A 16,075-nucleotide genomic window follows, 5' to 3' on the forward strand; every position below is an offset into this window, starting at 1 on the left:
TGTGCGGTCAGTATAAAAACTAAATGTCCACGCAGAGTTTACAAAAATAACCTCCACACCGACTCACGGTGTGGAGGGGCAAATCTGCACCCCAGAGCTTCCAACTAGCCTGAATATTTCATAATGACAAGCTGGACAAAAGAGACATAACTTAAACCTGAACAGAAGGTCAAAAGCAGGGAAACACCCAAAAACTAGCAGAACTTATCTTAAGCTGAAATGGACTGGCCAACAGAGTACTTCCAGGAGAGGACTGAATCCAACAGGAAAACATTGACAGCTGGCATCGACTACAGACTAGAGCCCAGTTAAATAACAAGGCCAGGGAACCGATTAGTGAAGGCAGCTGCTAAGTTCCACTCGAAACCACCAGAGGGAGCCCAAGAGCAGAACTCCCAAAAATACCATTCATAGCCACAGGATGGAGCCCAAGAACGGAATTCACAACACATAACCTATTGTAATGCATATTTTATAATTTTTGCATATGTCTTTAACCAATTTATTATTGTTTTTGTTTTCCCTGTCTGGGAGTACTGGATTTAACGGGGGGGGGGGTGTAACACCCCAGGTTCCTGCTTGTTACAGTGGCATTGCTTTCCTCATGGGGAGAGTGATGTCACGCTTGGAAGCGAGGAAGGATCCCTTTGACTAGTATTCAGAACATACAACACTGTTCTGACTCCAGGCCAGAAGGGGAAGCTCTACACCCGACTTCAGGGGAGCTGCTCTCTCTGGTTGGGAGGAGGAGTCAGTTGGAGAGAGACAGTTGGTGAGAGGAGAGTGAGGAGTGAGGAAGGAGAGCTGGGGTGGTGGAGACGAGTGATTCTGCGGCTCCTGGGAAGGTAAAAGAAAGAGCAGTCTGTAGGAGACTCAGAGGGAGAAGAAGCACAGGAGAGTGAAGAGCTGGAGAGAGAAGCTGCTATTGAGCTTCCTCCACGCTGAGCGCAGATACCGGTAGCCGAAAGACCGAGGTTGTGGGGGTAACTTCATGCCCCATGGCAGAAACTGGCGGACAGCTGATTGCAAGATACCTGTCCACCATTAACACCCGAGGACACAGTAGCTAGTAGAGCCTGGGTCGTCATAGAGATCCTGTAAAAAGGCTTGAGTTACCTGTCGTACGGGTAATGTCTTACCTAAAGGGGGACAGAGAGAAAACGTGAGGACCTTGTGTGAGGCCTAAGGCAGCAAGAGACTACAAAACCACAGCGCTAGAGGGAAGGCTTCCAACCCCACCTGACCACTCCAGCACCTGTGATCCTGTACCCTGGACTGTGGCTGCCTTGAACCAAGTATAGAGGTAAAGAGACTGCAACCCTGTGTCCTCCGTATCTTTCTACACCACCTATCACCATCTTCATCTATTATACCGGGAGCCCTGTGGACCCAGCTTCACCTGTGGGAAGCCATACCAGCCCTGCTGCCATAACATCACCCCAGTGGACGCCTTTAACCCCTTCCTGACATCAGACGTACTATCCCGTCGAGGTGGGGTGGGCCCGTATGACCACCGACGGGATAGTACGTCATACGCGATCGGCCGCGCTCACGGGGGGAGCGCGGCCGATCGCGGCCGGGTGTCAGCTGCATATCGCAGCTGACATCCGGCACTATGTGCCAGGAGCGGTCACGGACCGCCCCCGGCACATTAACCCCCGGCACACCGCGATCAAACATGATCGCAGTGTACCGGCGGTATAGGGAAGCATCGCGCAGGGAGGGGGCTCCCTGCGGGCTTCCCTGAGACCCCCGGAGCAACGCGATGTGATCGCGTTGCTGCGAGGGTCTCCTATCTCCTTCCTGGCTGCAGGTCCCGGATCCAAGATGGCCGCGGCATCCGGGTCCTGCAGGGAAGGAGGTGGCTTACCGAGTGTCTGCTCAGTGCAGACACTTGGTAAGCCTGCAGCCCTGCACAGCAGATCGTCGATCTGGCAGAGTGCTGTGCACACTGCCAGATCAATGATCTGTGATGTCCCCCCCTGGGACAAAGTAAAAAAGTAAAAAAAAATTTTTTCCACATGTGTAAAAAAAAATAAAAAAAAATTCCTAAATAAATAATAAAAAAAAAATATATATTATTCACATAAATACATTTCTTTATCTAAATAAAAAAAACAAAACAATAAAAGTACACATATTTAGTATCGCTGCGTCCGTAACGACCCAACCTATAAAACTGCCCCACTAGTTAACCCCTTCAGTAAACACCGTAAGAAAAAAAAAAAAAAAACGAGGCAAAAAACAACGCTTTATTACCATACCGCCGAACAAAAAGTGGAATAACACGCGATCAAAAAGACTGATATAAATATCCATGGTACCGCTGAAAACGTCATCTTGTCCCGCAAAAAACAAGCCGCCATACAGCATCATCAGCAAAAAAATAAAAAAAAGTTATAGTCCTGAGAATAAAGCGATACCAAAATAATTATTTTTTCTATATTTTAGTTTTTATCGTATAAAAGCGCCAAAACATAAAAAAATGATATAAATGAGATATCGCTGTAATCGTACTGACCCGACGAATAAAACTGCTTTATCAATTTTACCAAACGCGGAACGGTATAAACGCCTCTCCCAAAAGAAATTCATGAATAGCAGGTTTTTGGTCATTCTGCCTCACAAAAATCGGAATAAAAAGCGATCAAAAATGGTCACGTGTCCGAAAATGTTACCAATAAAAACGTCAACTCGTCCCGCAAAAAACAAGACCTCACATGACTCTGTGGAGCAAAATGTGGAAAAATTATAGGTCTCAAAATGTGGAGACGCAAAAACTTTTTTGCTATAAAAAGCGTCGCTGGTTTCACACTTGCGTTTTTGTCTGCAGCGTTTTTTGCACAAAAAAACGCATGCGTTTTTTCCCTATATTTAACATTGAAAACGCATGCGGTTTTTTTGTACGCGTTTGGTCGCGTTTTCAAACGCATGCGGTTTTTTTCTGCATGCGTTCATTTTCAGAAATACAACCTGCAGTATTTTCTTGCGTTTTTAAGCACATGCGTTTGTTTGCGTTAAAAACGCATGCATTTTTATCGAAAAAAAACAGAAAACACACTGAAAAGCCACCCACCACCATCAAGGTGATAAAGGGATCCAAACCCTAACCCTAACTCTACCCCTAACCTCACCCCTAACCGTTTAATGAACATTTTCTGACAGTCATAGTGCCACGTATTTCAATGCCACGTATTTCAGTGCCACGTATTTCAGTGCCACGTATTTCAGTGCCATGCATTTCAGTGCCACGTATCACGTATTTCAGTGCCACGTGTTTCAGTGCCACGTATTTAAGTGCCACATATCACGTATTTCAGTGCCACGTGTTTCAGTGCCACGTATTTAAGTGCCACGTATCACATATTTCAGTGCCACGTATTTAAGTGCCACGTATTTCAGTGCCACGTATCACATATTTCAGTGCCACGTATTTAAGTGCCACGTATTTAAGTGCCACGTATTTAAGTGCCACGTATTTCAGTGCCACGTATTTCAGTGCCACGTATTTCAGTGCCACGTATCACGTATTTCAGTGCCACGTGTTTCAGTGCCACGTATTTAAGTGCCACGTATCACGTATTTCAGTGCCACGTATTTCAGTGCCACGTATTTCAGTCACGTTTAGGGTTAGGGTTAGGGCTAGGGTTGGAGGTAAAGTTAGGGTTTGGGCTAAAGTTAGGGTTGGGGCTAAAGTTAGGGTTTGGATTACATTTACGTTTGGATTAGGGTTGGGATTAGAATTATGGGTGTGTCAGGGTTAGGGGTGTGTGGTTAGGGTTACCGTTGGGATTAGGGTTAGGGGTGTGTTTGGGTTAGGGTTTCAGGTAGAATTGGGGAGTTTCCACTGTCCAGGCACATCAGGGGCTCTCCAAGCGCGACATGGCGTCCAATCTCAATTCCAGCCAATTCTGCGTTGAAAAAGTAAAACAGTGCTCCTTCCCTTCCGAGCTCTCCCGTGCGCCCAAAAAGGGGTTTACCCCAACATATGTGTTATCAGCGTACTCGGGACAAATTGAACAACAACTTCTGGGGTCCAAGTTCTCTTGTTATCCTTAGGAAAATAAAAATTTGGGGGGCTAAAAATCATTTTTGTGGGAAAAAAAAAGATGTTTTATTTTCACGGCTCTGCGTTATAAACTGTAGTGAAACACTTGGGGGTTCAAAGTTCTCACAACACATCTAGATAAGTTCCTTGGGAGGTCTAGTTTCCAATATGGGGTCACTTGTGGGGGGTTTGTACTGTTTGGGTACATCAGGGGCTCTGCAAATGCAACGTGACGCCTGCAGACCAATCCATTTAAGGCTGCATTCCAAATGGCGCTCCTTCCCTTCCGAGCTCTGTCATGCACCCAAACAGTGGTTCCCCCCCACATATGGGGTATCAGCGTACTCATGACAAATTGGACAACAACTTTTGGGGTCTAATTTATCCTGTTACCCTTGTGAAAATACAAAACTGGGGGCTAAAAAATCATTTTTGTGAAAAAAAAAAAGAATTTTTATTTTCACGGCTTTGCGCTATAAACTTTAGTGAAACACTTGGGGGTTCAAAGTTCTCACAACACATCTAGATAAGTTCCTTGGGAGGTCTAGTTTCCAATATGGGGTCACTTGTGGGGGGTTTGTACTGTTTGGGTACATCAGGGGCTCTGCAAATGCAACGTGACGCCTGCAGACCAATCCATTTAAGGCTGCATTCCAAATGGCGCTCCTTCCCTTCTGAGCTCTGTCATGCACCCAAACAGTGGTTCCCCCCCACATATGGGGTATCAGCGTACTCAGGACAAATTGGAAAACAAATTTTGGGGTCCAATTTATTCTGTTACCCTTGTAAAAATACAAAGCTGGGTGCTAAAAAATCATTTTTGAGAAAAAAAATAAAAATTATTTTCACGGCTCTGCGTTATAATCTGTAGTGAAACACTTGGGGGTTCAAAGCTCTCAAAACACATCTAGATAAGTTCCTTAGGGGGTCTACTTTCCAAAATGGTGTCACTTGTAGGGAGTTTCAATGTTTAGGCACATCAGGGGCTCTCCAAACGCAACATGGCGTCCCATCTCAATTCCAGTTAATTTTGCATTGAAAAGTCAAATGGCGCTCCTTCCCTTCCAAGCTCTGCCATGCGCCCAAACAATGGTTTACACCCACATATGGGGTATCAGCGTACTTAGGACAAATTGGCCAACATTTTTTGGGGTCCAATTTCTTCTCTTACCCTTGGGAAAATAAAAAATTGGGGGCAAAAAGATCATTTTTGTGAAAAAATATGATTTTTTATTTTTACGGCTCTGCATTATAAACTTCTGTGAAGCACTTGGTGGGTCAAAGTGCTCACCACACATCTAGATAAGTTCCTTAGGGGGTCTACTTTCCAAAATGGTGTCACTTGTAGGGAGTTTCAATGTTTAGGCACATCAGGGGCTCTCCAAACGCAACATGGCGTCCCATCTCAATTCCAGTCAATTTTGCATTGAAAAGTCAAATGGCGCTCCTTTCCTTCCGAGCTCTGCCATACGCCCAAACAGTGGTTTACCCCCACATATGGGGTATCAGCGTACTCAGGACAAATTGTACAACAACTTTGGGGGTCCATTTTCTCCTGATACCCTTGGTAAAATAAAACAAATTGGAGCTGAAATAAATTTTGTGTGAAAAAAAGTTAAATGTTCATTTTTATTTAAACATTCCAAAAATTCCTGTGAAACACCTGAAGGGTTAATAAACTTCTTGAATGTGGTTTTGAGCACCTTGAGGGGTGCAGTTTTTAGAATGGTGTCACACTTGAGTATTTTCTATCATATAGACCCCTCAAAATGACTTCAAATGAGATGTGGTCCCTAAAAAAAAATGGTGTTGTAAAAATGAGAAATTGCTGGTCAACTTTTAACCCTTATAACTCCGTCACAAAAAAAAAATTTGGTTCCAAAATTGTACTGATGTAAAGTAGACATGTGGGAAATGTTACTTATTAAGTATTTTGCGTGACATATGTCTGTGATTTAAGGGCATAAAAATTCAAAGTTGGAAAATTGCAAAAGTTTCAAAATTTTCGCCAAATTTCCATTTTTTTCACAAATAAACGCAAGTTATATCGAATAAATTTTACCACTAACATGAAGTACAATATGTCACGAGAAAACATTGTCAGAATCGCCAAGATCCGTCAAAGCGTTCCAGAGTTATAGCCTCATAAAGGGACAGTGGTCAGAATTGTAAAAATTGGCCCGGTCATTAACGTGCAAACCACCCTTGGGGGTGAAGGGGTTAAGCAGCGTCGGTCACCCCTGACCGAATACCACAGGTGGCATCATGGACTTTTATTATTTCACAAACCCCTTTAAAGTCCTTCCCTTTAACATGGGCGCCCAGGGCCATGAACTGGGTCGCCGCCACCGTGACACCCCCTTTAAGTACCGGACCTGGTACCGAGTACCCCACGGCCCTGGCGGGCGTTCCAATCCTCCTTTGGTCTGACATGCACTGTGAGCTGTGAGGTCTTATATAGACAGGTGTGCGCCTTTCCGAATCAAGTCCTATCAGGTTAATTACACACAGCTGGACTCCAATGAAGGAGGAGAACATCTCAAGGAGGATCACAAGGAAATGGACAGCATGGGACTTACATATGAGCGTCTGAGCAAAGGGGCTGAAGACTTATGACCATGGGAAATTTCAGTTTTTCTTTTTTATTAAATTTGCACAAATTTCAACATTTCTGTTTATTTCAGTCAAGATGAGGTGCAGAGTGAACATTAATGAGAAAGAAGGAACTTTATAGAATTCACCAAATGGCTGCAATGAATCAGAGTGAAAAATGTAAAGGGGTGTGAATACTTTCCGTACCCACTGTGATAATCAGCGCTGTGCCCCCAATAGCTATAATCTCTGCCTCCCAATAATATAAATGATTCCGTCTCTCCCCAATTACCTGTGCGGCCATGTGCACACGGCATATACACGAGGTTTTACAGTACAAGCGAGGGGACGGAGATCCCTGACGTCTCGCGCACACGCTGATTATATTTTCCTTGCAGATTTGAAGCACATTAAAATCTTCATACTGTCAATTCTTGCAGCGTATTTCTCCCGTTCTAATGCCAAAAAAAGTGTAACAAAAGCATGGCAAAAATGTGGAAAAAAATAAATGTATTTCATGCAACTTTCTTCCTGCCAACACATTAGGACATGCAGCAGAATTTTGTCCTGCAAATCCTGAACGTGTGCACATAGCCTTAGTCCTGTCCTGTGCCCCCCCCCATTCATTATAAGTACTTGATGGCATCATAATGAATTTGGGGGTGGGAGAAGACGCGATCAGGTACCGAGCCTCCTCCCAATTCATGACAAGTCACTGACAGTCTTCTCCCACCTTTCAGTTCATTATAAAGGGTCTATGCACCTTATCCCTCCTCTCCCAATCCCCAATAAATTTTAAGTGTCCGATAGCATCACGATGAATTGTGAGATGGGGAGGACGCTCTCAGGGGCTCAGCACCCCCCTCCACCACCCAATTAATTTTACATCCATATCTAACGTCTTACTCCACCTCCCCCTGTTCGTAAGTCCATTATAAGACCCCCTTCCTCCCATCCCAATCCCCCACATCCCTCATTGTCACCCCACCTCAATGACTGCCCTCTCCATCACCTCCATGATTTCCTTCTCCGCCATCCCACTCATTGCCCTCTCCATCACCCCCCTCATTGCCCTCTCTCTCTCCCCCATCATTGCCTTCTATCCCACCCCACTCATTGCACTCTCCACCACTTCCATCATTACCCTTTCTCTCTGCCCCATCATTGCCTTCTATCCCACCGCAATCACTGCCTTCTCCACCACCTCCATCATTACCCTCTCCACCACCTCCATCATTGCCCTTTCCACCTCTCTGCATGTTCCTCGGCAGCGGCAGAACACACACAGACACACACATATGCAGACAGACAGACACACTGCTCACTTCTCCGCACGTTCCCCCGCAGCCGTGCACACACACAATCATCTTTGTCACCGGCAGCTTTCCGCCTGACACAGATGCACACTGAATGTTGACATCAGACAGGAATCGCAGGCAGATAGCAAGAAGGATCCCTGCAGCTCTGATCCTCTGCCATTTCTGCCTGTAGGCAGTGGTGCTGCAGGGATTGCTCCCTGCCCTCCACTCATGGGGGCAAGCTGGCCAGGGGACCCACAGAGCCTCAGGGCCGGATAAACAGGCCAGATTGCCCTGTATTATGTGCCCTGCAGGGGCTCTCCTCCACCTCTGGGCCCCGTGCAGCCGCACCAGCTGTAGATGCGAGATGTCCGCCCCTGGGATCATGTTCTCTCCCATCTTGTCCAGCTCATGCCCTTTCCCATCATATCAGGCTAATGTCTGGTCCCATTACATCTAGCTCCAGTCCCATCTCATCAGGCTCACGCCTTGTCCCAACATATTTCTCATTTTTATTCCCATCACATCCGGCTCAGGTCCTGTCCTATCACAACTGGGTTATGTCTGGTTCCATCACTTCAGTTCACATCTAGTCCCATCATGTTCAGCTCGTGTCCTGTCCCATCACATCCAACTCATCTCTTGTCCAGTCACGTTGAACTCACATTTTGTTCTCTCGAACTCAGCTCATGTCTGTTCTCATCATGTCGTGTTTATATCTCGTTTTATCTCTACCTCTTCTAAATACAACTTGAACTGTTCCTTGCAGAGCTGCGGATGATCCCGTATATGATCACCATAGGTGATGCTATCCATAACTTTGCTGATGGTTTGGCCATGGGAGCTGCCTTCTCAACATCCTGGAAGACGGGTCTAGCCACAAGTCTCGCTGTTCTTTGCCATGAACTGCCACACGAGCTGGGTGAGCTCCACATCCCAAAGGGTGATAGAGAAATACAGGCCCACCTCCTGCTCCTGCAGGGTGACAATATACAGGCCCACCTCCTGCAGGGTGACAGAGAAAGGTACAGGCCCACCTCCTGCTCCTGCAGGGTGACAATATACAGGCCCACCTCCTGCAGGGAAACAGAAATACAGGCCCAACTCCTGTCCTGCAGGGTGACAATATACAGGCCCACCTTCTGCAGGGTGACAGACAAAGGTACAGGCCCACCTCCTGCTCCTGCAGGGTGACAACATACAGACCCACCTCCTGCAGGGTTACAGAGAAAGATACAGGCCCACCTCCCATAGGGTGACAGAGATTCTGGCCCATCTCCTGCAGGGTGACAAAGAAATACAGGCACAGGCCCATCTCCCAAAGGGATTCAGGCCAAACTGCTGCAGGATGACAGAGAGATACTGTCCCACCTCCTACAGAGTGGCATAGAGATACAGGCCCACCTCCTGCTGGGTGACATAGAAAGAAAGGGGTCCACCTCCTGCAGGGTGACAGAAAGATACAGACTCCCCTCCCACAGGGTGACAGAGATTCTGGCCCACCTCCTGCAGGGTGACAAAGAAATACAGGTCCATCTCTCAAAGGGTGACAGAGGGATTCAGGCCCATCTCCTGCAGGGTGACAGAGAGATACAGGCCCACCTCCTGCAGGGTGACAGAGAGATACAAGCCCACCTCCTGCAAGGTGACAGAGAGATACAAGCCCACCTCCTGCAGGGTGACAGAGAGATACAGGCCCACCTCCTGCAGGGTGACAGAGAGATACAAGCCCACCTCCTGCAAGGTGACAGAGAGATACAAGCCCACCTCCTGCAGGGTGACAGAGAGATACAGGCCCACCTCCTGCAGGGTGACAGAGAGATACAAGCCCACCTCCTGCAGGGTGACAGAGAGATACAAGCCCACCTCCTGCAGGGTCACAAAGAGATACAGGCCCACCTCCTGCAGGGTGACAGAGAGAGATACAGGCCCACCTCCTGCAGGGTCACAGAGAGATACAGGACCATCTACTGCAGAATGACCGAGATACAGGCCCACCTCCTGCAGGGTGACAGAGAAAGATACAAGCCCATCTCTTACAGGGTGACAGAGAGTAATCTAGGCCCACCTCTCATAGGGTGACAGAGAAATCCAGGCCCACCTCTCATAGGGTGACAGAGAAATCCAGGCCCACCTCTCATAGGGTGACAGAGAAATCCAGGCGCACCTCTCATAGGGTGACAGAGAAATCCAGGCCCACCTCTCATAGGGTGACAGAGAAATCCAGGCCCACCTCTCATAGGGTGACAGAGAAATCCAGGCCCACCTCTCATAGGGTGACAGAGAAATCCAGGCCCACCTCTCATAGGGTGACAGAAATCCAGGCGCACCTCTCATAGGGTGACAGAGAAATCCAGGCCCACCTCTCATAGGGTGACAGAGAAATCCAGGCCCACCTCTCATAGGGTGACAGAGAAATCCAGGCCCACCTCTCATAGGGTGACAGAGAAATCCAGGCCCACCTCTCATAGGGTGACAGAGAAATCCAGGCCCACCTCTCATAGGGTGACAGAGAAATCCAGGCGCACCTCTCATAGGGTGACAGAGAAATCCAGGCCCACCTCTCATAGGGTGACAGAGAAATCCAGGCCCACCTCTCATAGGGTGACAGAGAAATCCAGGCCCACCTCTCATAGGGTGACAGAGAAATCCAGGCCCACCTCTCATAGGGTGACAGAGAAATCCAGGCCCACCTCTCATAGGGTGACAGAGAAATCCAGGCCCACCTCTCATAGGGTGACAGAGAAATCCAGGCCCACCTCTCATAGGGTGACAGAGAAATCCAGGCCCACCTCTCATAGGGTGACAGAGAAATCCAGGCCCACCTCTCATAGGGTGACAGAGAAATCCAGGCGCACCTCTCATAGGGTGACAGAGAAATCCAGGCCCACCTCTCATAGGGTGGCAGAGAAATCCAGGCCCACCTCTCATAGGGTGACAGAGAAATCCAGGCCCACCTCTCATAGGGTGACAGAGAAATCCAGGCCCACCTCTCATAGGGTGACAGAGAAATCCAGGCCCACCTCTCATAGGGTGGCAGAGAAATCCAGGCCCACCTCTCATAGGGTGACAGAGAAATCCAGGCCCACCTCTCATAGGGTGACAGAGAAATCCAGGCCCACCTCTCATAGGGTGACAGAGAAATCCAGGCGCACCTCTCATAGGGTGACAGAGAAATCCAGGCCCACCTCTCATAGGGTGACAGAGAAATCCAGGCCCACCTCTCATAGGGTGACAGAGAAATCCAGGCCCACCTCTCATAGGGTGACAGAGAAATCCAGGCCCACCTCTCATAGGGTGACAGAGAAATCCAGGCCCACCTCTCATAGGGTGACAGAGAAATCCAGGCCCACCTCTCATAGGGTGACAGAGAAATCCAGGCGCACCTCTCATAGGGTGACAGAGAAATCCAGGCCCACCTCTCATAGGGTGACAGAGAAATCCAGGCCCACCTCTCATAGGGTGACAGAGAAATCCAGGCGCACCTCTCATAGGGTGACAGAGAAATCCAGGCCCACCTCTCATAGGGTGACAGAGAAATCCAGGCCCACCTCTCATAGGGTGGCAGAGAAATCCAGGCCCACCTCTCATAGGGTGACAGAGAAATCCAGCCCACCTCTCATAGGGTGACAGAGAAATCCAGGCCCACCTCTCATAGGGTGACAGAGAAATCCAGGCCCACCTCTCATAGGGTGACAGAGAAATCCAGGCCCACCTCTCATAGGGTGACGGAGAAATCCAGGCCCACCTCTCATAGGGTGACAGAGAAATCCAGCCCACCTCTCATAGGGTGACAGAGAAATCCAGGCCCACCTCTCATAGGGTGACAGAGAAATCCAGGCCCACCTCTCATAGGGTGACAGAGAAATCCAGGCCCACCTCTCATAGGGTGACAGAGAAATCCAGGCCCACCTCTCATAGGGTGACAGAGAAATCCAGGCCCACCTCTCATAGGGTGACAGAGAAATCCAGGCGCACCTCTCATAGGGTGACAGAGAAATCCAGGCCCACCTCTCATAGGGTGACAGAGAAATCCAGGCCCACCTCTCATAGGGTGACAGAGAAATCCAGGCCCACCTCTCATAGGGTGACAGAGAAATCCAGGCCCACCTCTCATAGGGTGACAGAGAAATCCAGGCCCACCTCTCATAGGGTGACAGAGAAATCCAGGCCCACCTCTCATAGGGTGACAGAGAAATCCAGGCCCACCTCTCATAGGGTGACAGAGAAATCCAGGCCCACCTCTCATAGGGTGACAGAGAAATCCAGGCGCACCTCTCATAGGGTGACAGAGAAATCCAGGCCCACCTCTCATAGGGTGACAGAGAAATCCAGGCCCACCTCTCATAGGGTGACAGAGAAATCCAGGCCCACCTCTCATAGGGTGACAGAGAAATCCAGGCCCACCTCTCATAGGGTGACAGAGAAATCCAGGCCCACCTCTCATAGGGTGACAGAGAAATCCAGGCCCACCTCTCATAGGGTGACAGAGAAATCCAGGCCCACCTCTCATAGGGTGACAGAGAAATCCAGGCCCACCTCTCATAGGGTGACAGAGAAATCCAGGCCCACCTCTCATAGGGTGACAGAGAAATCCAGGCCCACCTCTCATAGGGTGACAGAGAAATCCAGGCCCACCTCTCATAGGGTGACAGAGAAATCCAGGCGCACCTCTCATAGGGTGACAGAGAAATCCAGGCCCACCTCTCATAGGGTGACAGAGAAATCCAGGCCCACCTCTCATAGGGTGACAGAGAAATCCAGGCGCACCTCTCATAGGGTGACAGAGAAATCCAGGCCCACCTCTCATAGGGTGACAGAGAAATCCAGGCGCACCTCTCATAGGGTGACAGAGAAATCCAGGCCCACCTCTCATAGGGTGACAGAGAAATCCAGGCCCACCTCTCATAGGGTGACAGAGAAATCCAGGCCCACCTCTCATAGGGTGACAGAGAAATCCAGGCCCACCTCTCATAGGGTGACAGAGAAATCCAGGCCCACCTCTCATAGGGTGACAGAGAAATCCAGGCCCACCTCTCATAGGGTGACAGAGAAATCCAGGCCCACCTCTCATAGGGTGACAGAGAAATCCAGGCCCACCTCTCATAGGGTGACAGAGAAATCCAGGCCCACCTCTCATAGGGTGACAGAGAAATCCAGGCCCACCTCTCATAGGGTGACAGAGAAATCCAGGCGCACCTCTCATAGGGTGACAGAGAAATCCAGGCCCACCTCTCATAGGGTGACAGAGAAATCCAGGCGCACCTCTCATAGGGTGACAGAGAAATCCAGGCCCACCTCTCATAGGGTGACAGAGAAATCCAGGCGCACCTCTCATAGGGTGACAGAGAAATCCAGGCCCACCTCTCATAGGGTGACAGAGAAATCCAGGCCCACCTCTCATAGGGTGACAGAGAAATCCAGGCCCACCTCTCATAGGGTGACAGAGAAATCCAGGCCCACCTCTCATAGGGTGACAGAGAAATCCAGGCGCACCTCTCATAGGGTGACAGAGAAATCCAGGCCCACCTCTCATAGGGTGGCAGAGAAATCCAGGCCCACCTCTCATAGGGTGACAGAGAAATCCAGGCCCACCTCTCATAGGGTGACAGAGAAATCCAGGCCCACCTCTCATAGGGTGACAGAGAAATCCAGGCCCACCTCTCATAGGGTGACAGAGAAATCCAGGCCCACCTCTCATAGGGTGACAGAGAAATCCAGGCCCACCTCTCATAGGGTGACAGAGAAATCCAGGCCCACCTCTCATAGGGTGACAGAGAAATCCAGGCGCACCTCTCATAGGGTGACAGAGAAATCCAGGCCCACCTCTCATAGGGTGGCAGAGAAATCCAGGCCCACCTCTCATAGGGTGACAGAGAAATCCAGGCCCACCTCTCATAGGGTGACAGAGAAATCCAGGCCCACCTCTCATAGGGTGACAGAGAAATCCAGGCCCACCTCTCATAGGGTGGCAGAGAAATCCAGGCCCACCTCTCATAGGGTGACAGAGAAATCCAGGCCCACCTCTCATAGGGTGACAGAGAAATCCAGGCGCACCTCTCATAGGGTGACAGAGAAATCCAGGCCCACCTCTCATAGGGTGACAGAGAAATCCAGGCCCACCTCTCATAGGGTGACAGAGAAATCCAGGCGCACCTCTCATAGGGTGACAGAGAAATCCAGGCCCACCTCTCATAGGGTGACAGAGAAATCCAGGCCCACCTCTCATAGGGTGACAGAGAAATCCAGGCCCACCTCTCATAGGGTGACAGAGAAATCCAGGCCCACCTCTCATAGGGTGACAGAGAAATCCAGGCCCACCTCTCATAGGGTGACAGAGAAATCCAGGCCCACCTCTCATAGGGTGACAGAGAAATCCAGGCGCACCTCTCATAGGGTGACAGAGAAATCCAGGCCCACCTCTCATAGGGTGACAGAGAAATCCAGGCCCACCTCTCATAGGTTGACAGAGAAATCCAGGCCCACCTCTCATAGGGTGACAGAGAAATCCAGGCCCACCTCTCATAGGGTGACAGAGAAATCCAGGCCCACCTCTCATAGGGTGACAGAGAAATCCAGGCCCACCTCTCATAGGGTGACAGAGAAATCCAGGCCCACCTCTCATAGGGTGACAGAGAAATCCAGGCCCACCTCTCATAGGGTGACAGAGAAATCCAGGCCCACCTCTCATAGGGTGACAGAGAAATCCAGGCCCACCTCTCATAGGGTGACAGAGAAATCCAGGCCCACCTCTCATAGGGTGACAGAGAAATCCAGGCCCACCTCTCATAGGGTGACAGAGAAATCCAGGCCCACCTCTCATAGGGTGACAGAGAAATCCAGGCCCACCTCTCATAGGGTGACAGAGAAATCCAGGCCCACCTCTCATAGGGTGACAGAGAAATCCAGGCCCACCTCTCATAGGGTGACAGAGAAATCCAGGCCCACCTCTCATAGGGTGACAGAGAAATCCAGGCACACCTCTCATAGGGTGACAGAGAAATCCAGGCCCACCTCTCATAGGGTGACAGAGAAATCCAGGCCCACCTCTCATAGGGTGACAGAGAAATCCAGGCCCACCTCTCATAGGGTGACAGAGAAATCCAGGCCCACCTCTCATAGGGTGACAGAGAAATCCAGGCCCACCTCTCATAGGGTGACAGAGAAATCCAGGCCCACCTCTCATAGGGTGACAGAGAAATCCAGGCCCACCTCTCATAGGGTGACAGAGAAATCCAGGCCCACCTCTCATAGGGTGACAGAGAAATCCAGGCCCACCTCTCATAGGGTGACAGAGAAATCCAGGCCCACCTCTCATAGGGTGACAGAGAAATCCAGGCCCACCTCTCATAGGGTGACAGAGAAATCCAGGCCCACCTCTCATAGGGTGACAGAGAAATCCAGGCCCACCTCTCATAGGGTGACAGAGAAATCCAGGCGCACCTCTCATAGGGTGACAGAGAAATCCAGGCCCACCTCTCATAGGGTGACAGAGAAATCCAGGCCCACCTCTCATAGGGTGACAGAGAAATCCAGGCGCACCTCTCATAGGGTGACAGAGAAATCCAGGCCCACCTCTCATAGGGTGACAGAGAAATCCAGGCCCACCTCTCATAGGGTGACAGAGAAATCCAGGCGCACCTCTCATAGGGTGACAGAGAAATCCAGGCCCACCTCTCATAGGGTGACAGAGAAATCCAGGCCCACCTCTCATAGGGTGACAGAGAAATCCAGGCCCACCTCTCATAGGGTGACAGAGAAATCCAGGCGCACCTCTCATAGGGTGACACTTATGATATTTGTACTAACACAGATCAGCATCATTGTTATATATTATTTTTGTGCCCCTGCCTGGTGAACCTCTGGAGTTTTAGCCTTGGCTTATGACCCTGTGTCTCTTCAGGTGACTTTGCGGCCCTCCTCCACGCAGGCATCAGTGTCCGCCTGGCTCTACTGCTCAATTTTGGCAGCGCATTGACGTCATTTATCGGTTTGTATATCGCACTCTCCATCGCTGCAGAGGAAACTATACAGCACTGGATATTCACCGTGGCGACTGGACTATTTCTCTATGTGGCTCTGGTGGACATGGTAAGGAGCGGTTACTGCGAGACTTCTGTGGACCAGCATCGTCCTT

At 49.6% G+C, this 16,075-nt stretch overlaps 1 protein-coding gene across 1 annotated transcript in view; it reads left to right on the forward strand.

Annotated features, from left to right (window-relative positions):
* Positions 1 to 16,075, forward strand: part of SLC39A4 (solute carrier family 39 member 4) — a 250,353-nt gene that overhangs the window by 232,781 nt on the left and 1,497 nt on the right. The window contains exons 10-11 of the mRNA XM_077271597.1: positions 8,708 to 8,860; positions 15,842 to 16,029. Coding sequence (XP_077127712.1) covers positions 8,708 to 8,860; positions 15,842 to 16,029 — 341 coding nt within the window. The remainder of the gene's footprint in view (positions 1 to 8,707; positions 8,861 to 15,841; positions 16,030 to 16,075) is intronic.

Source organism: Ranitomeya variabilis, chromosome 6 (assembly GCF_051348905.1).
Source record: "Ranitomeya variabilis isolate aRanVar5 chromosome 6, aRanVar5.hap1, whole genome shotgun sequence".
NCBI classification, from domain to species: Eukaryota; Metazoa; Chordata; class Amphibia; order Anura; family Dendrobatidae; genus Ranitomeya; species Ranitomeya variabilis.